Source organism: Tupaia chinensis, unplaced genomic scaffold (assembly GCF_000334495.1).
Source record: "Tupaia chinensis unplaced genomic scaffold, TupChi_1.0 Scaffold000430_1, whole genome shotgun sequence".
Classification (NCBI taxonomy): Eukaryota; Metazoa; Chordata; class Mammalia; order Scandentia; family Tupaiidae; genus Tupaia; species Tupaia belangeri.
This window is the reverse complement of record NW_006159935.1, coordinates 3,741,742-3,758,350: the sequence shown is the minus strand read 5'-3', so window position 1 is coordinate 3,758,350 and position 16,609 is coordinate 3,741,742. Positions and strand designations below refer to the sequence as shown.

General features: G+C 44.1%; 1 protein-coding gene across 5 annotated transcripts in view; it reads right to left on the bottom strand.

Annotated features, from left to right (window-relative positions):
• The window catches only part of TNIK (TRAF2 and NCK interacting kinase), a 417,539-nt gene that overhangs the window by 166,481 nt on the left and 234,449 nt on the right, over positions 1 to 16,609 (bottom strand). For all 5 annotated transcript variants that reach the window (XM_006155057.3, XM_027774424.1, XM_027774425.1 and 2 more), the window contains one exon: positions 13,655 to 13,711. In XM_006155057.3, the coding sequence (XP_006155119.1) occupies positions 13,655 to 13,711 (57 nt within the window). The remainder of the gene's footprint in view (positions 1 to 13,654; positions 13,712 to 16,609) is intronic.

The window sequence follows — 16,609 nt, the reverse complement described above, 5'->3', positions numbered from 1 at the left end:
TGTTACACATCACATGGCTTCACGAAATCAAAGCAAGGTAATCTCAAAATAGAATGTGCCATCAGGATGCTGGGCTGGGAGAAGCATGTGGCTCAAACAGCAAGAGAGGGGGTGGAGGGTGCGGGCTGGGCTGGTGGCCGAGGCAGGGGTGGCACACTGCTGACCAGCAGGTCCTTTCCCGCTGCGGAGGGAAACTGCCGGTGCCTTCGCCGCAGGCCCGTGGGGAGGGCGACCGTCACAGACCTTCAGCTTGTTGAAGGGTCCCTGCAGGGCAGCTCAGATGTCTTGCTACGGTGCACATTAGGTATCATAACCTCTCCATATGGGGTCAGTAATTGTGGGTGAATGTAGGAGAGAGTAGATGTACTTAGGGGAAGCCTACATTGAAGGGCGAAAACAAACCTGAGGGTTTCTGTGGGCAGCTGCTTTGATTGAAAGGGAAACCATGTGAGGTAATAAGAGACACAGGCCGCCTTCCAACACCAGCCAGGCAGTCTGGGCTTCAGTCACCCTGAGCGAGAGATCAGGCCCCCCCACAGGACTGACCTCCTACCTTCTGGGTTCTTGGCAGGATGGTGGTTGATGTGGGAGAAAAAGGCAAGGAGTGGAGAGGGCTGCCCAGAAGCAGCTTACCAGATACTATTAAGAAAATAAAAACCTGGCTGGTGTGGTGGTTAAGGCACTGGACTCCCATACGGCCAACTGTGGTTCGGGTCTCAGACTTGCTGGCTTGAAAACCATGTCAGGCACATGTGTGTACATGCCCAAAGTCCCTGGAGGAGAAGGAGAAGAGATTGTGGCATAGCTGTCTCTCTGGAAGGTGATTTCTCACTTTCCCTCTCACTGTCCCTCTCTGTCTCTCTCTCTGGCAAGCACAGGTACCCAATGGCAAAAGCCTTAATAAAAAAGAGGACTGTTTAACCAAAATTAACAATAACTTACTATGTAGTTTATAGCAAATGTCAAAAAAAAAAAGAAAAAGAAAAGAAGAACTTAGCAGTTTAATAACAGTGTAATTCCGTGCATAATTAAATCTGAAATAGACAGTACCCGGGGTCAGAACGAAGTCGGCACCTTCTCCATCATTTTGCAGAGTTAAACTGAGGCACCTGGCACCATGTGCTTTGGGTCTGGGGTTGGCAAGATGGGTGAGGATGGCAGGTGGTCCACTCCGAGTTCGGGTTCCACCCTTCTCTGCCTGTGGGATCTTAGGAAACGACCCATCTTTTTAGAGTTTAATTTCTTTTTTCATCTATAATGTGATATGGATATAAACTTTATGTCCTAGTTTTGTGTGAGTGTGTGTATGTGAAAATTAAATGAACTATATGAAAGTTATAAAGTGTAATACAGAGGGAACATTATTACTAATCTTTTCAACCCCCGAACAATAAACACTAAGGGGAGGAGGGCAGAGATGTAAGCCATTTAAGCTTTAGGCCTAAACTGCACTTTTCCCAAACACAATGACAGAACCACCGTGGGGCATGTGTATCCAGCGCTAATATACAAACTTGGTCTTGATCTTACATAGCCTTGTAAGTGAGCAGGTGATTTATCGGCCTTCAGGGCCAAAGTTTACCCAGATTTCTAGTGTAGGGCAGGGACAGCTTCCAGTGAAATGGAAAGGCGGGCCCTTACTGGCGACAAGGACTCATTAACCAGGCCGCAAACAGCCCAGTCTCGCACAGTGTGGCCCATCATGGGAGATGAGGTACAACGCTTCTGAAAAGACAAAGAGAAAACTGAGGCTAGAATTAGACTAAAAACTGAGCACTACTGGGCCGGAAGCTGATCATGGGTTCACATCTCTGGGTGTGCTTAGAAACACGCTGAGAGTGTCTGCATGTGCCCAAGATCCCGAGGGTCTAGAGGGCTGGGGACAAGCGATTGCAATGAGACGTGAGACCATGAAGAGTATGGCCCCCACCTCACATTCTCTCTCTCCCCTTCTCTTTCTCTCTCTTTCATGTCGCATGTATATACTTTCTATCATGGATCAAATAAACTTGAAAAAAAAAAAAAGAGGTAGAGTCCATATCTCTTCTTAAATTGGGTTTGTCCATATGACTTGCTTTGGCCAAAGGCTCGTTAGCGCACCTGACACAGCAGGGGCCTGCAAAGCACTTGTGTCCAGGGACTGGTCTCTTATCGCTTGAGAGAACCCTTCTGCCACCATTTGAGAAACCAGGACTGGCCTCTGGAGGATGAGAAACTATGCGAAGAGATGGTGGTTCTCAAACACAAGAAGATTAATGATCACAGAGAATGCCTGGAAGCCACTGACCACCTCTGATGGCAATGACCGACCACTGTGGTCATATAACACAGTGGAAACCAGCCTTACATAATGCTGACTGCGTGTCAGGGGCTATGTGTACACTATCTTATTTAATACTCAAAGCGGGTCTATGAAGTAGGTATTTTTAATGACTCCATTTTATAGATGAGGAAATTGAGGCTCAGAGAGGTTAAGTAACGTTCCCAATTTCATTCATATTTTATTTATTTATTTTGAGAGATTTTTGCTATAGGGCATGTGCACTCTCCAGAGAGAGAGACAGAGAGACAGAAAACAAGAAACCACTCCCCCCACCACCAGGGGAGTGACCATGCCACAATCCCTCCTCCACTTTTTCTCTCGGGAGTTTGGATACACACACGTGCCCGGTGTGAGTTTTAAGTCACCCAATCTGGGACTCAAACTGCCGTTGACTACATGGGATTCCAGCCACATAACCATCATGCCAGCTGCTGGTCCCAAATTTCATTCATATTTTAAATGCTACAGCCCATATTCAAGCCTATATTTGTCTGACTCCAAAACCAGTGATCTAATTTTTCTATCTCATTTTTCTAGACCGAAGGAGAGCAATTTCTCATGGTGACTAAAACCAAAGCTGCTAATTCAGAGTTTAGAGCACCTTAAGCTAGACTTGAAGAGAGCCCCGATTTTGATTCTCCAATTAAAAGAGGATGTTAGTATGCAACAATATTTGCTAATAATTGATTTCAAGGGATAGAAGAGGGATTTTAAGTTGTCGTTATTACACAGAGGAACAATAAAGAGGTATTGGGCTGACAGGTGGCATGGTGGTTAAGGCGACTGGATTCCCACATGGCTGACTATGGTTCGAGTCCTGGACCTGGCAGCTTCCTTTCTCAATTCTCTTCTCTCTCTCTGTCTGTCTCTGGTCAACCTCAATAAAATAAAATAAGTAATAATGACAGTGAAAAAAATTAAGTAATAAAAAATTTTAAAAATCCAGTAAGGTGTTTGGGTGAATACAAAAGTAATACTGTAAAAATGTCAAGTCATGAGCTTCAATTTTCATAAGTTTTAGTTTTGTTTTGGTTCCAGAAGATAAAGTAAGTTTGTATTTCCTAAATTAAGAGTTGCAAATGGAAAAAGTCATTATTTTTTAATGAGAGAGAAAGAGAAATAGGGAGAGAGAGAGAGAAAGAGAGAGATATTTTTTTTGCTACTTGTCACCATGTCACAATCCGCCCACCTCAGCCTTCAAGTTAGTTAGGGTTATGGGAGCAATCGCCATGCCCAGTGTGTTTAGTTGGCCCAGAATCCGAACCTGGCCTTTCCACGAGTCTCTAGGATCATGTAGTGGTGCCTTGCCACGTGTACCACTTGAGCTAGGCCTGCTAAAAGTCATTTTTAAAGAGTGAGGCTTGAAGTTTCTGTGGGATCTTTATACTGAACAACGTTCTGCACATATGCAGAGTAACCAACCTAGCAGTACAAATTAAGAGGCTGGCATGTTCTAGTGCACTCAAAGTTGGTAGATAACATATAGTTTGAGGTCAGCTTTAAAAAAAAAAATCATAGTATATGGGCCCGGCAGGGGGCATGGTGAGTAAAGGTGCTGGATTCCAAGATGGCTGACCACGGTTTGAGTCCCCCTCTCTCTTTCTGTCTCTCTCAAATTAAAAAAATAATAACAAATGGAATTAAATAAATATTTTTTAAAAAGAACTAAAAGATCATAAAAAAATTCACAGTTTATTAAATGTATTAAAGTATATTAAAAATTAAGTGAGAGTTAAGTGTGTATCACTTGCCTACAGTTATCTCAAGGTGGGGTTATGCACCTGCAATCTCTATTTTAACAGATCTAAAGCAACAATTCAAACAATGGTTTGATGACTATAATTCCACACCCTTTCTCTGTAGTGTTGACAGAACTCAGGACTTCACCAGGATGTCCTGCAGGCAGCATCTGGTTTTGCTATATATATTGGGTCATCTTTTTTCCATATAAAAATGCCTCATGACTTTTCCGATGACCCGATATTAGCCCTAAACTAAGTGATGAACCCATTTAACAAACATCTTAGCGCCTACTATACCCCGGCACAATTCTGGGTACTAACAATATAATAACAAAGCAATGGCACAACAGATGCAAGCTCTGCCACAGTGAAACTTACTAAAGTCTAGGGGGGATGCAGATTAAGTCAAAGAATGACACAGAAGAATGTAAGTGTGGTAGGTGATCTCATCGGCCGCAAGAAGTCCACATTAAACTGCGTTCTAAAGTCCATGTAAATGTTACCCAGTTGGGGAAAGAAGGTACAGTGTGGTATGAGTGGGGAGGAGAACTGTTTTCCTGTAGAGAAACTGTGTATGCTAAGGCTCTGTGGCTGGACGGGGTATGGCATGTTGTCTCCTATCATGGTCGTTGGTCCCAGGAAAGAAAAAGTAAAAACTGCAAGAGACCCAGTAGTCATTACAACCCGTGCAGAAAATCATGGTCTACATACTGTCCTCAAATGCTTTATCGATAACCGTATTTACTTCTTACACTAACTTTATGAGAGACGTGGCATTGTCCACATATACAGATGCAGGATAGAAAAGGTTAAGCAATACGCCCCTGAGAGACCCATGAAGTGTCGAAAGTAGGATATTCCCCAGGTGGGACCCACAAACTGCCATGCTTCCCTTTACCATCAGGCTGTCCTGCTGTCTCTCACAGCGAAGCGAGACACTTAGAGGAGCGAGAGTCAGAGCCTCATGTGCACCACTCTCACACCCAGCCTGCACTGATACATGACCACCGGGGAAACCATGAACTTAAAAAAGACCTAAGCACAAGTAAGCCAGAAGCAAACAGGTTTCTACCCTAGTGATGCCATACCTTTGGCTAAAGTGTGCCATAAATAAGAGGGCTTATATTCTCAACGATGCTGCATCTGCAATTCAGGGAGCAGTCCACGGAGGTTGGAAGGTGCCATCTGCTCTGGTGGTATTGACAGTAGAGTTGAGAACAACCCCCCTTTCAGCTTTGGTGCAGGCAGGATGACTACCAAGGTCTCCGTGGTCTGTAATGTGGATTCAGTGTTTCTCCATGAATCTTTCTATTCATGTATTTTCTCTGGTCTCCTACATATTCTCATTTTTGTGTGGCACCACTTTTGCCATGCTCTGTAAGAGCAAATCCTGCATGGGATGCAGAGATGGGTAATGCCCGGTTCCTGTCCTCCACTTGGGAGCTCCTTCAAGTCAGTAGGCTTTAGACGAACTAAGATTTTCCATAAAGGGAAAACAAAAGATGAGCTTTAAGTCATTAAGAAGAAAGCCAAAGTATTGATGAGTAAGTCAAGTCACAAAAGAGCTAGAGAACTCAGGAGATTCTAGTAGAGTCACCAGGACATATTCATGAGGTGGAGAAGAGGTCTAGGCAGTACAAAGACTGACCTGTAAAAGAAGGCGACTGACCCTCTGCTGAGGAGCCCAGATGTGCATCTGGGTCAGGACAGCCTCGTCACCCACTCCGAGCACTAGCGTCTGTGTGCCAGTTTTCTGGTCTACATGTATCTCAATCCCACTAAGGAACTTAATTACACTTTCTTTCCCTTTGAAGACAGGATCTCTGCACATCATTATTCTTCTGCCTCATTCTCCCAACTAAGACCATAGCTATGTGTCACCATGCCTGGCTCGTCTTTTGTTTGGAGAGGTTTTTGCTATAGAACGCGTGTACTCACCAGAAAGACAGAGAGAGACAGAGAGACAGAAAGTGAGAAATCACCCCCTAGGGGGATAGCCACACCGCAACCCCTTCTCCTCTCAGGATCTTGGGCACACACGCACATGTCCTGGTGTGAGTTTAAGCCACCGGGTCTGGGACCCGAACCATGGTCGACTGCATGGGAGTCCAGCCACATAGCCATTACGCCAACTGCTGGTTTCATGGCTCATCTTTTTAGATGGAGTCTCACTAAGGTTGTTACCCAGCTAGCCTCAAGCTCACGATCCTGCTGCTGAGCCTCCCCGCGTTGCTGGGATTACCGGCATGCTCCACCACACCTGGCCTTTGGGTTGGACAGGAAATGGAACTCAGGCCTCCTGTAAGGTCCCCGCCTAGGAAGTCCAGTGTCTTACTTAGCAACTTGTGTCTCTCTGGCTGGGCCAATCAGAATTCAGACCAAAGGTCAGAGGTACACAAATGAAAGGCATCATTGAGTATAAACTAATATTTAAAAATATATTTTAAAACTGTGTGTTTTCTTTCATCAGTTCAGGACTATAGATGATAGTTCCCAGGTCCATTTGCTCTTCAGCAGTCTCTCTAACTTGTGAGTATACTTATGCACCAAGCCCAACATCCAGGCCATACACCCTACATGCATGAACACATGCAGAGACCCAGACACACATACGCCACAAAAAGGGTGTGATGTGGATGGAGACGAGGACAGCTGCTGAAGTGCACATGGAGTGGGCAGCTCAGTGGGCCATTTCTGGAACTCCAGCTGTGCTCCAGGTCCTCCATGCTGCACAGGATACAGAATCAAAGCACTGGAAATGGTCCCGAAGGTGGAGGGTATTAGGAAAACTGAAAAAGACACATTTGTTCCTCTTTTCCTCATTCCAAGTTCTCACTGTGTGCTTTCCCAGGCTGATCTGTCTGCTAACAGCCCTTATCTAGACAGTCCAGAAAAAGAAGTCCTGAAGAGCTGTCCAGAAGAGTCTCTGTGGTAGAGGACAGACTCCTAGGCCTTACGGAGCTCCCCTGAGGCTCAGACTCCCACATCTGAGTGTGCCGTTCCCCCAGCCCTTTGCTTGGGTCTGCCCATCCTGCAGATCAGGCATGACTGGCATTTTATTACAGAACACTTACTGGCCCCCAGCTAGGTCAGTTTTCTTCTTAAATTCTCTCCTAGTACGGTGTATGCTCCTAGAAAGCTGCGATGACGTTACTGCTGAACTGCTAAGTGTCTTTCACACACGCTGCAATGGAAGATTCCAGGGGGCAGCGCCCGGGTCTGTCTAACTCTGCTATCACTCCAGAGCAAAGCACAGAACACAGCGCATGGCCGGGCATCCATAAGCGAACGAATGAACCTTTGCAACTTCAGCCCTTAGCTTCTGAAATCTAGCCTCGCGTTCTTTCCTGGATCCGGCTCCAGGAAGCCATCTGAACAGCCACATGCTACTCAGGGGAGAGAAACGGCTCTGCAGCGGAAGTGTTAAGACAGGGCTGAGTCGGTCCCCATGCTAGCACAGATGGTATGCAGTCCACAGGCCAGGTCACCATCCTCAGATCCAGCTACCGGGTTCAGCGCACTCTTCAAATCCCCTTTTCATTCCTATTGCCTGTCCCATGTATTCACTCATTGTATCTTCTCTGGACTAAGCATTAAGGACGTGTAGCAAGAACCTATGAAATGTCAGGCACCAGATACTACCTGCTGGTTTAGCCTCACAAGCTCGCAATGACTGTACACCCGTCTAACAGGTACAATCCCTGAAGCTCAGAGAGGTTAAGGCATTTTCCCCAGGCGTCCCAGCCTGCTGTGCGGAATGTAGAAAATTGAACTACAGTGCCAGAAGCCACAGGGCTACTGAGGGCTCGGATCCCGGGTTGGCTTGGAAACACGTTGGGTGCCTGTGCATGTGCTGAGGATCCTGAGGACGCAGAGAGCTGGAGAAAGGGACTCATGATGTGATAAGACCCTGTTAGGGTCTTTTCCTCTCTCTCTCCCTGTCTCTCTTGTGCATATATACTGCTCCCAGTCATAATTTTTTAAAATAAAGTTTCCCAAGGTCAGAATCAGTGAGGGGAGGAGGAGAATGTGAACACAGCTCCATCTGAAACTGAAGACCATGCTCCAGAGATTCACTCTTCTCATCCTATTAGACAGCTGTGTGAGGAGTGTGTCTACACCCAACTGGCTAGATTTGAATTCCAACTCTACCCTTCACTACCAGTGAGGCTGCAGCAAGTCATTTGGGCTTTTTGTGTTTTCAGTTTCTCATTAGTACAACAGACATAATAGCAGCACTCTCCTAATGGGAGTCGTTCCGACAATTCAGCGAGTTAATATATGTTGAGTATTAAGAACAGCACTTGGCCAATAATAAACACCTAGTCTTGTTGGCCATTTTTACTTTGGTCAAGGATAGTGTTGCTATTAATAATATTATTATGCCTTGTACTACTAATCACTCTACTGAACTGCCTTCCCTGGCCCCTCCCCAAGCTTATTACTTAATTCTTGGGAGAGAGAGAGAAAGCCAGTACCCCCAACAGGGTGTCAATGCCGCCGTGCACCCCCAGGCTCGGGCGGCCCCATCATGGGCAAGTGTGTGCTCGGTGTACCCAGGGAGGTCTTCAGACTCGAACCAGGAGTCCTCCCTTGTGGGACTGCCTTACAGAGCAACGAGTTTTACCCCAAGTCAGTGCGTGTCCTGAAACTCTCATTCTGAGCTGCCTTGACTCTTCCAAATAACCCAAGATGAAAAGTTTTTTGTTTTTCTATTTTTGTTTAATTTTAGCAGATATTTACTGACGTCTTTCAGGGGAAACCACTCTATCAGAAGCTATTAGAGATCCACTTTGCCACTCTTCAAAAAGAGGTGGAGGTTGGTCGGAAGCTTCATCTACAAGAATTCAGTAAGACCAAAATAGGAACTCGGTGAAACAGGGGTTAAAGTGATTGCTTCAAGGAGGTAAATCCTACCTCAACTTTGGGTTCCTGACTTGGCTTTAGCAGGTTCTGGAGGAAGGGACCAGAATTTAATGGTCTCTCACCCCCTCATTTTTTTTTAAGTGAACCACCTTATATTTCTCTTGTATTTATTTTATCATTATACTCAGTTTTTCCTTTAGACTATTTGATCAAAGTGTTCTACTGGGAAAATATAATTTGAAAAGTTTGCAAATTCCTTGTCACAGTATTTAATTCCTTAGTGACTTGGCCATACTTAGTCCAGATTCATCTTGTAGCAATCCCTTCTTGGTATTTTTTACCTCAAAACTGAACTCCAGTAGCTCCTGGAACATGCTCTCAGCCTCCGTGCCTTGGCCCATGGAGTTCCCTGGCTGGGCGCGTCCTTGCCTGACTGCCCTCCTGGGCTTAATCAGTGAGGACTACCCCTCACTGCCCCACCAAACTTTATGAGCAACCTTAGTTATGAATTTTATAATACTATTTTACAAATATATATATATAAATTATTTTATAAATATTTAGGGCAGGGTTGTGTTATCACAAGCTTCTCTTCAGATGAAGAGCATTTTTTTCATCTATAGATTTGCCGTGCTTGTCAGAAAGTAGGTGTTTAGTAGATGTTTGTTGACTAAACAAATGAAAAAAGTCATGCAAAATTAAAATAAAAAAGGCTTCCATGTGAACTGAAGAGCTATAGCAACATGGTTAAGAGGGTCGACATGGAACAGGGTTAGATTTTCAGGCTGTTCAGCTATGTTATATGTATTTAGAGGTTTTTGTCTTAGGGTGTGTGTGCTTGCTGGAAAGAGACAGAGACACAGACAGTGATAGGAAAAGTGAGAAATCTCCCCCTCCCCCTGGGAGGATGGCCATGTTGCAATCCCTTCTCCTCCATTCTCTTCCAGGATCTTGGGCACGTATGCATATGTGCTCAGCATGTTTCAAGCCACTGGGTCTGTGAATCAAACTGTGGTCGACCAGGTGGGAGTCCAGCAATGTAATTGCTATGCCACCTGCTGGCCCCCCCAGCTACATTATATTAGGGAACAGGATAAAAATGACTGGTTTTCTCATCTCTGAAATGGGGTGAAAATGTTCTGGGGGTCAAACAGTGGAGCAGTGATAAAACATGACACTCTTCCGGGCTGATCCACTTGGGAGGGTTCTGGGTTCATGTCCAGAGACTTCCCTGAGTGTGCCTGGCACATGCATGCCCCTGAGCCCAGGCTGGCTGGGCGGAAGTAGGTCAGGAGTCAGGACTCTGTCAGAGGCAGTGGCTCTCTGTCTCCCTCTCCCCGTCTCACTCATGGAATAGTTGCATCCTATAGCAAAAATCTCTCTTAAAAAAAAAAAAAGAAAGAAAGAAAAGAAATAAAAAAAGAAAAAGAAATGGAATGTTCTGGGGCTACACCCAGACGTTCTGCAGCCAGCCAGCCATCTGCGTTTCTCAGGAGCACCACAGGAGTGATGACAGTCACCGATGCTGGTGGGCCACTTCATAAAATATCCTAGAGGTTCCAATTTCCCTTACGTGTTGTCTGCAAATCTCAAGTATACGACTCTGGCCAGGAAGGAATCCCCGGAAAGTGATAAAATGGGAAAATTTCCATAATGATTTCAGGAATGGAGAGAACTTCAAAGATCACATCTGAGTATAAGCACTAATTCTAAAGCAAATGTTGGCAAAGTTAGAAGTTTCTCAGCTTGAAAGCCAGAAGGACATAAGCATTAAATACAGTTCTCTCTGTGGCTATGTTATTTATACATATATATATATATATTTATATATAGATATATATATATATATATATGTATAAAAGTGGTATAGAATAAAAACAATAATTTAAAAATTGAATTCAAGCTTATGGCTTCATTATTTTATTACAATAAACTATAGTAACTTTGCAATAGGTCATAACATACAATTAACAAAGACGACCTTTGAGAATTCATCCCGGTTTTTCACAGAGCAGCTATAATGAGCACAATTATAATAATTGGTAAGAAGCTTTTGCAGCATTCCATAATACACAAAAGATAACGTGGCAAAATGGGATGGATTGTTTTCTAAAAGCTCCACACGGGTTTCACAAAGGAAATCTTATGTTGGCTGTGATGTGTGAGGGAGTGCTACAGAAGTCATCTGATGCGGTATCAGACACCATGGCAATAAGAAAACCATTTCCTGACATAGATGTTTGCCTTGTTAAGGAACAATAGTTAAGTAATACTCAATGATGTGACTAAATCACTGAAACTACCAGCGCTTTTAAACTGTGGTTCCCCAACAGAATTGAGCCTCAATGCTACAAGCACCCATTGTATTTCCATAATAGGTCAACGGTCCTACATACCTACCTGCTGTTAAGGCTGTACCATCCTTGGGAGGATGGAGAAAACGGTCTTTCAAGACATTTTATGTAGGGCTTAGATGCATAACTGACACCCCTTAAACTAAACAAGTACCTACTTTGGGATAAATCTTTAACATTTTTGATCCCAAGCAAGTGTTCTGACAATAGTGAGAGTTGTTTCCAGAATGTTAAGCCTCACAGTTAGAACTAAAGACTACAAGAGTGACATTCAGTGCTCTGAAGTCACAGTTATCTCAGTGCATAAAGCTGTATTTTGATGCAAAAACGATGACATCAAAATTTGTGCATCAAAAACACAACTTTCTGCACTGAGATAAATGAAGTCAGTGAGTCTCAATGCTGGTTCTTCAGAATTACACGACAGAACTTAATCTACAGCAGAAACGCTTAGACTCCATCCACAGTCATGACTTGTTAAACTGCCAAGTGCATCTCATTATATGGAGATTCTATTCAGTCCACAGAAAATATAGTAGTATGACTTGAGCTAAAAAAACAAATAGAGATTTGTCCTGTGTTTGGAGTTTTGCAAAAGGTTTACCCATTGATGATGGGTTTCTATATAGAGACTGAAAGCATCTGATTCTGAATTTTTCTGTCAGACCCTGCTAATTGACCGTCCCATATCCACCTTCCCTTCATTTCTGACTAATAGAATCTATATATTAGTGGGCACATTGGTGAATTAAATACTGCACTTCCCAGCTTCCCTTGCAGCTAGATACAGCCAATGAATGCAGAAGTATGTAGGAATGTTGTATGGAAGTAGAAAAGAATGCCCTGAAAGGGACTCTTCTACACCTTTCTGCTTGTCCATCTCCCACCCCAGTTTTGTTTCTGTGGTTTGTGTGTGTATGTATGTGTTTTGTTTGTTTGTTTTGTTATTATAGGGTGATCAATGGAAATCTGACAACCATTTTGAACTGTGAAACTCTTTACAATGATGGGGAAGAAAGATAAAAATGTCCTTCCATTTTGTCACATCACTGCCACACATCCCTAGACGGTTGACCTGTAAATTCCTTTAGCATGAGAGAGCAAGACTCTTCTATCATGTTAAATCTTCTGTTATTTTGAATTGTCTTCTGTTTTAAATGACAGAGCTTAAGCCTAACTAATATCATCTATATGCAGTTTTTTATTTAGTAAAGGTTAAGTAAATCAATAGACTAATTGGGATTAAATATTTGAACTGTTTTACAATGTTTGAAACTTGAATAATGTATTTAAGACAAATATAAAAGAAGTCATACTTTAACCAGGAAATGAGAAGCATATGGGAACAAAAATTTACTGGTTAAAAATATGGGTTCTTTAAAAAGGAATTCAGATAAATAATAACTAAAGGAAGAAAATCAGTATAATGTGTAAATGAAAATTAGAGAAACTGGCATTACGGTAGGTGACTACCATACAATATGCACTTTTCAAAGGAAACAAAATGGGCCCAAAAACCTATGGACTAAAGTCTGATATATAGATATATTGTGTTTTTCTTATTCATATATAGGTTCTTGAGATCCTTGTGTGATCATTCGATGTCTCTCTCACTATATATACTGAATAATCCAAATGGAAGACTTCACTCTTTTAGCTTTCATTTACAGCAGGAAAAAACAATCCCCAGGACAATAGAAAATTATTAACATACTTTTGATGTCCAGTGAATCCTTTCAAGTCTGCTTTTCACTCTGTACTCTCGAAAAGGCATTAAAATAGTTTAAATAGACCTAGCAAAAGGATTGAAAGCATTAAATTGTATTAAAAATAAAGTCTATTTCTTAGATTGCTTTTGATCATCCAGGCAGAAACTTTGTTTCAGTGTTGCGCTATAATATTAAGGATGCACGGTTATTGTGATTATTTGGTCAGTGGTGTTTTGTTCGGGAAAATAGTCATGTTACATATCCTGCTAGGATTTTAGAGCCATCCAAGGCTTGTCTACTCCAGTGTTATGTGGACCTTCGGGAAAACTGTTAAGACCTACTTCTGTGTAATCTCAGCATTATTCTTTTAATACCTTGAAATCCTTGTTCGGCCTTCATATGCAAATACCCGTGGTTGTGTTTATGTAAATCCTTGGCAAACATTACTCACTCTAACTAAGGCAGTGTGTGGGCGTCACATTTGAGTACAGTGGTTTACCCAGGGTCTCCTTGGTCAGCTGCCACACACGTTTACTTCTTAATGTTAAGCACAAGGTGAGGAAAATTCTTAGATATTTAGGAATACTATTTTTCTGGAAAACGTTTTTTTCTATCACAAACAAGATAGAGATACGTAAGGACAAGATAGAGATACGTTACCCCTGTGACATCCATAACCTTGATGGCTGCAAGCTGGCCCGTTTTGACATGACGACCCTGCAAAGAAAAAATACATACAAAGGCCTTAGCTCGGACAAGCAGTCTCAGCATTCAGCTCCCACCATGAAGAACAACTGCCTGCATCAACGTTAGACTTGTCAGTGAGGGAGACAGACACACACACACTCAGACACACACACACTCAGACACACACACACTCAGACACATACACACTCAGACTCACACACACTCAGACTCACACACACATTCAGACACGCACACTCAGACATACACTCACTCAGACTCACACACACTCAGACTCACACACTCAGACACACACACACTCAGCCACACACACACTCAGACTCACACACACTCAGACTCACACACTCAGACACACACACACTCAGCCACACACACACTCAGACTCACACACACTCAGACTCACACACTCAGACACACACACACTCAGCCACACACACACTCAGACTCACACACACTCAGACTCACACACTCAGACACACACACACTCAGCCACACACACACTCAGACTCACACACACTCAGACTCACACACTCAGACACACACACACTCAGCCACACACACACTCAGACTCACACACACTCAGACTCACACACTCAGACACACACACACTCAGCCACACACACACTCAGACTCACACACACTCAGACTCACACACTCAGACACACACACACTCAGCCACACACACACTCAGACTCACACACACTCAGACTCACACACTCAGACACACACACACTCAGCCACACACACACTCAGACTCACACACACTCAGACTCACACACTCAGACACACACACACTCAGCCACACACACACTCAGACTCACACACACTCAGACTCACACACTCAGACACACACACACTCAGCCACACACACACTCAGACTCACACACACTCAGACTCACACACTCAGACACACACACACTCAGCCACACACACACTCAGACTCACACACACTCAGACTCACACACTCAGACACACACACACTCAGCCACACACACACTCAGACTCACACACACTCAGACTCACACACTCAGACACACACACACTCAGCCACACACACACTCAGACTCACACACACTCAGACTCACACACTCAGACACACACACACTCAGCCACACACACACTCAGACTCACACACACTCAGACTCACACACTCAGACACACACACACTCAGCCACACACACACTCAGACTCACACACACTCAGACTCACACACTCAGACACACACACACTCAGCCACACACACACTCAGACTCACACACACTCAGACTCACACACTCAGACACACACACACTCAGCCACACACACACTCAGACTCACACACACTCAGACTCACACACTCAGACACACACACACTCAGCCACACACACACTCAGACTCACACACACTCAGACTCACACACTCAGACACACACACACTCAGCCACACACACACTCAGACTCACACACACTCAGACTCACACACTCAGACACACACACACTCAGCCACACACACACTCAGACTCACACACACTCAGACTCACACACTCAGACACACACACACTCAGACTCACACACTCAGACACACACACACTCAGACACACACACAGACACGCACACACTCAGACACACACTCACTCAGACACACACTCACTCAGACTCACACACACTCAGACTCACACACACTCAGACACGCACTCACTCAGACACGCACTCACTCAGGCTCACACACACTCAGACACGCACTCATGAACCTTGCATGCATTGAAGATTCATTTCTGTTTACTGTTTATTTTGTAAAACATCCTCCATCGCTTTGTCTTTGGGGTTTATTTTCATGGAGGTTGTTAAGTTCAATTTAAAAGCATAATATTGGACAACGTGACTCTGTCTCTTCTCTCAAGGTGCTACATAAGGAGGAAGGGGGGCTAGGCTTGGGTAGAAGAGCTCCAAATATCTCCTCCATCAGAAAGCACTCCTTGATTCTTAAAATAGCCACAGTGTCAAAGTGTCCACTGGATGAGATTCTGCTCTCATCCACTTGAGACTGCTCATTTATCTTTACCAATGAAAAGGGGAGCTAAAGTAAAACAGATGACAATCAGTCCACATTTCTGATCAAGGAAACAGTGAGGAATATCAGCAACTGCTTCCCCCCAGGAGGGCACCTCTGGGCTTTGGACAGCAAAGATGCCAACACTGAGCAGAATCCGGAGTGAATGGGGCGCGGAACGAGAGAGCAGTTCTCTTCGCCTGCTCCTTGGGAAAACTTCACGTCTACATGTGACTCTCGGACAACAGCCAAGATGCCCATGGACTGCCCTATTCTTCACTGTGAGGCTGATCCTGGCTCCGCAGCACAGCTCTGAGTGCACTGCGTGTATGCCTTCCAGACACATCCACCTACTGCTACCAGCAGTATAACACAGCCTCCGAGTTCAGTGAAGCTCAAATTCCAGCTGCATGGCCTTAAGCAAAGCACCGGGCCCTGTAAACCTGTTTCTCATCTGAAATATCTAGCTAATAGTAATATCTAGCTCCTAGGCTCACAGGGAGGAGGAAATGAGACAATGTGTATCAAGTGCTTGACAGTCTCTGATATAGGTCAGCAGTTTGGCTGGAATTATGTACTGCCCCACCCTCTGACTGACGGTAAATTTCTTCCCCACTGGACGAGTTTCCATCAAGTCAAGGTCCATGACTCTTTACTGAATTTCCAGTGCCTGGAGTGAGTGCCCACCCTGCAGACGGGGGCATGTTTGTGAATCAGCGACAACAGGTAAGAGGTCAGGACGTTTGCCATTGGGAAGAGGTGATCAGTTTGATGTGATTTAGATTCAGTAGTTGGATTTGGGAAAACATGCAAGTTTGGTTGGGACGAATTTTTTTTTAATTTAGTATTATTTGTTGTTATTATTAAATTTGCTACGTGGCA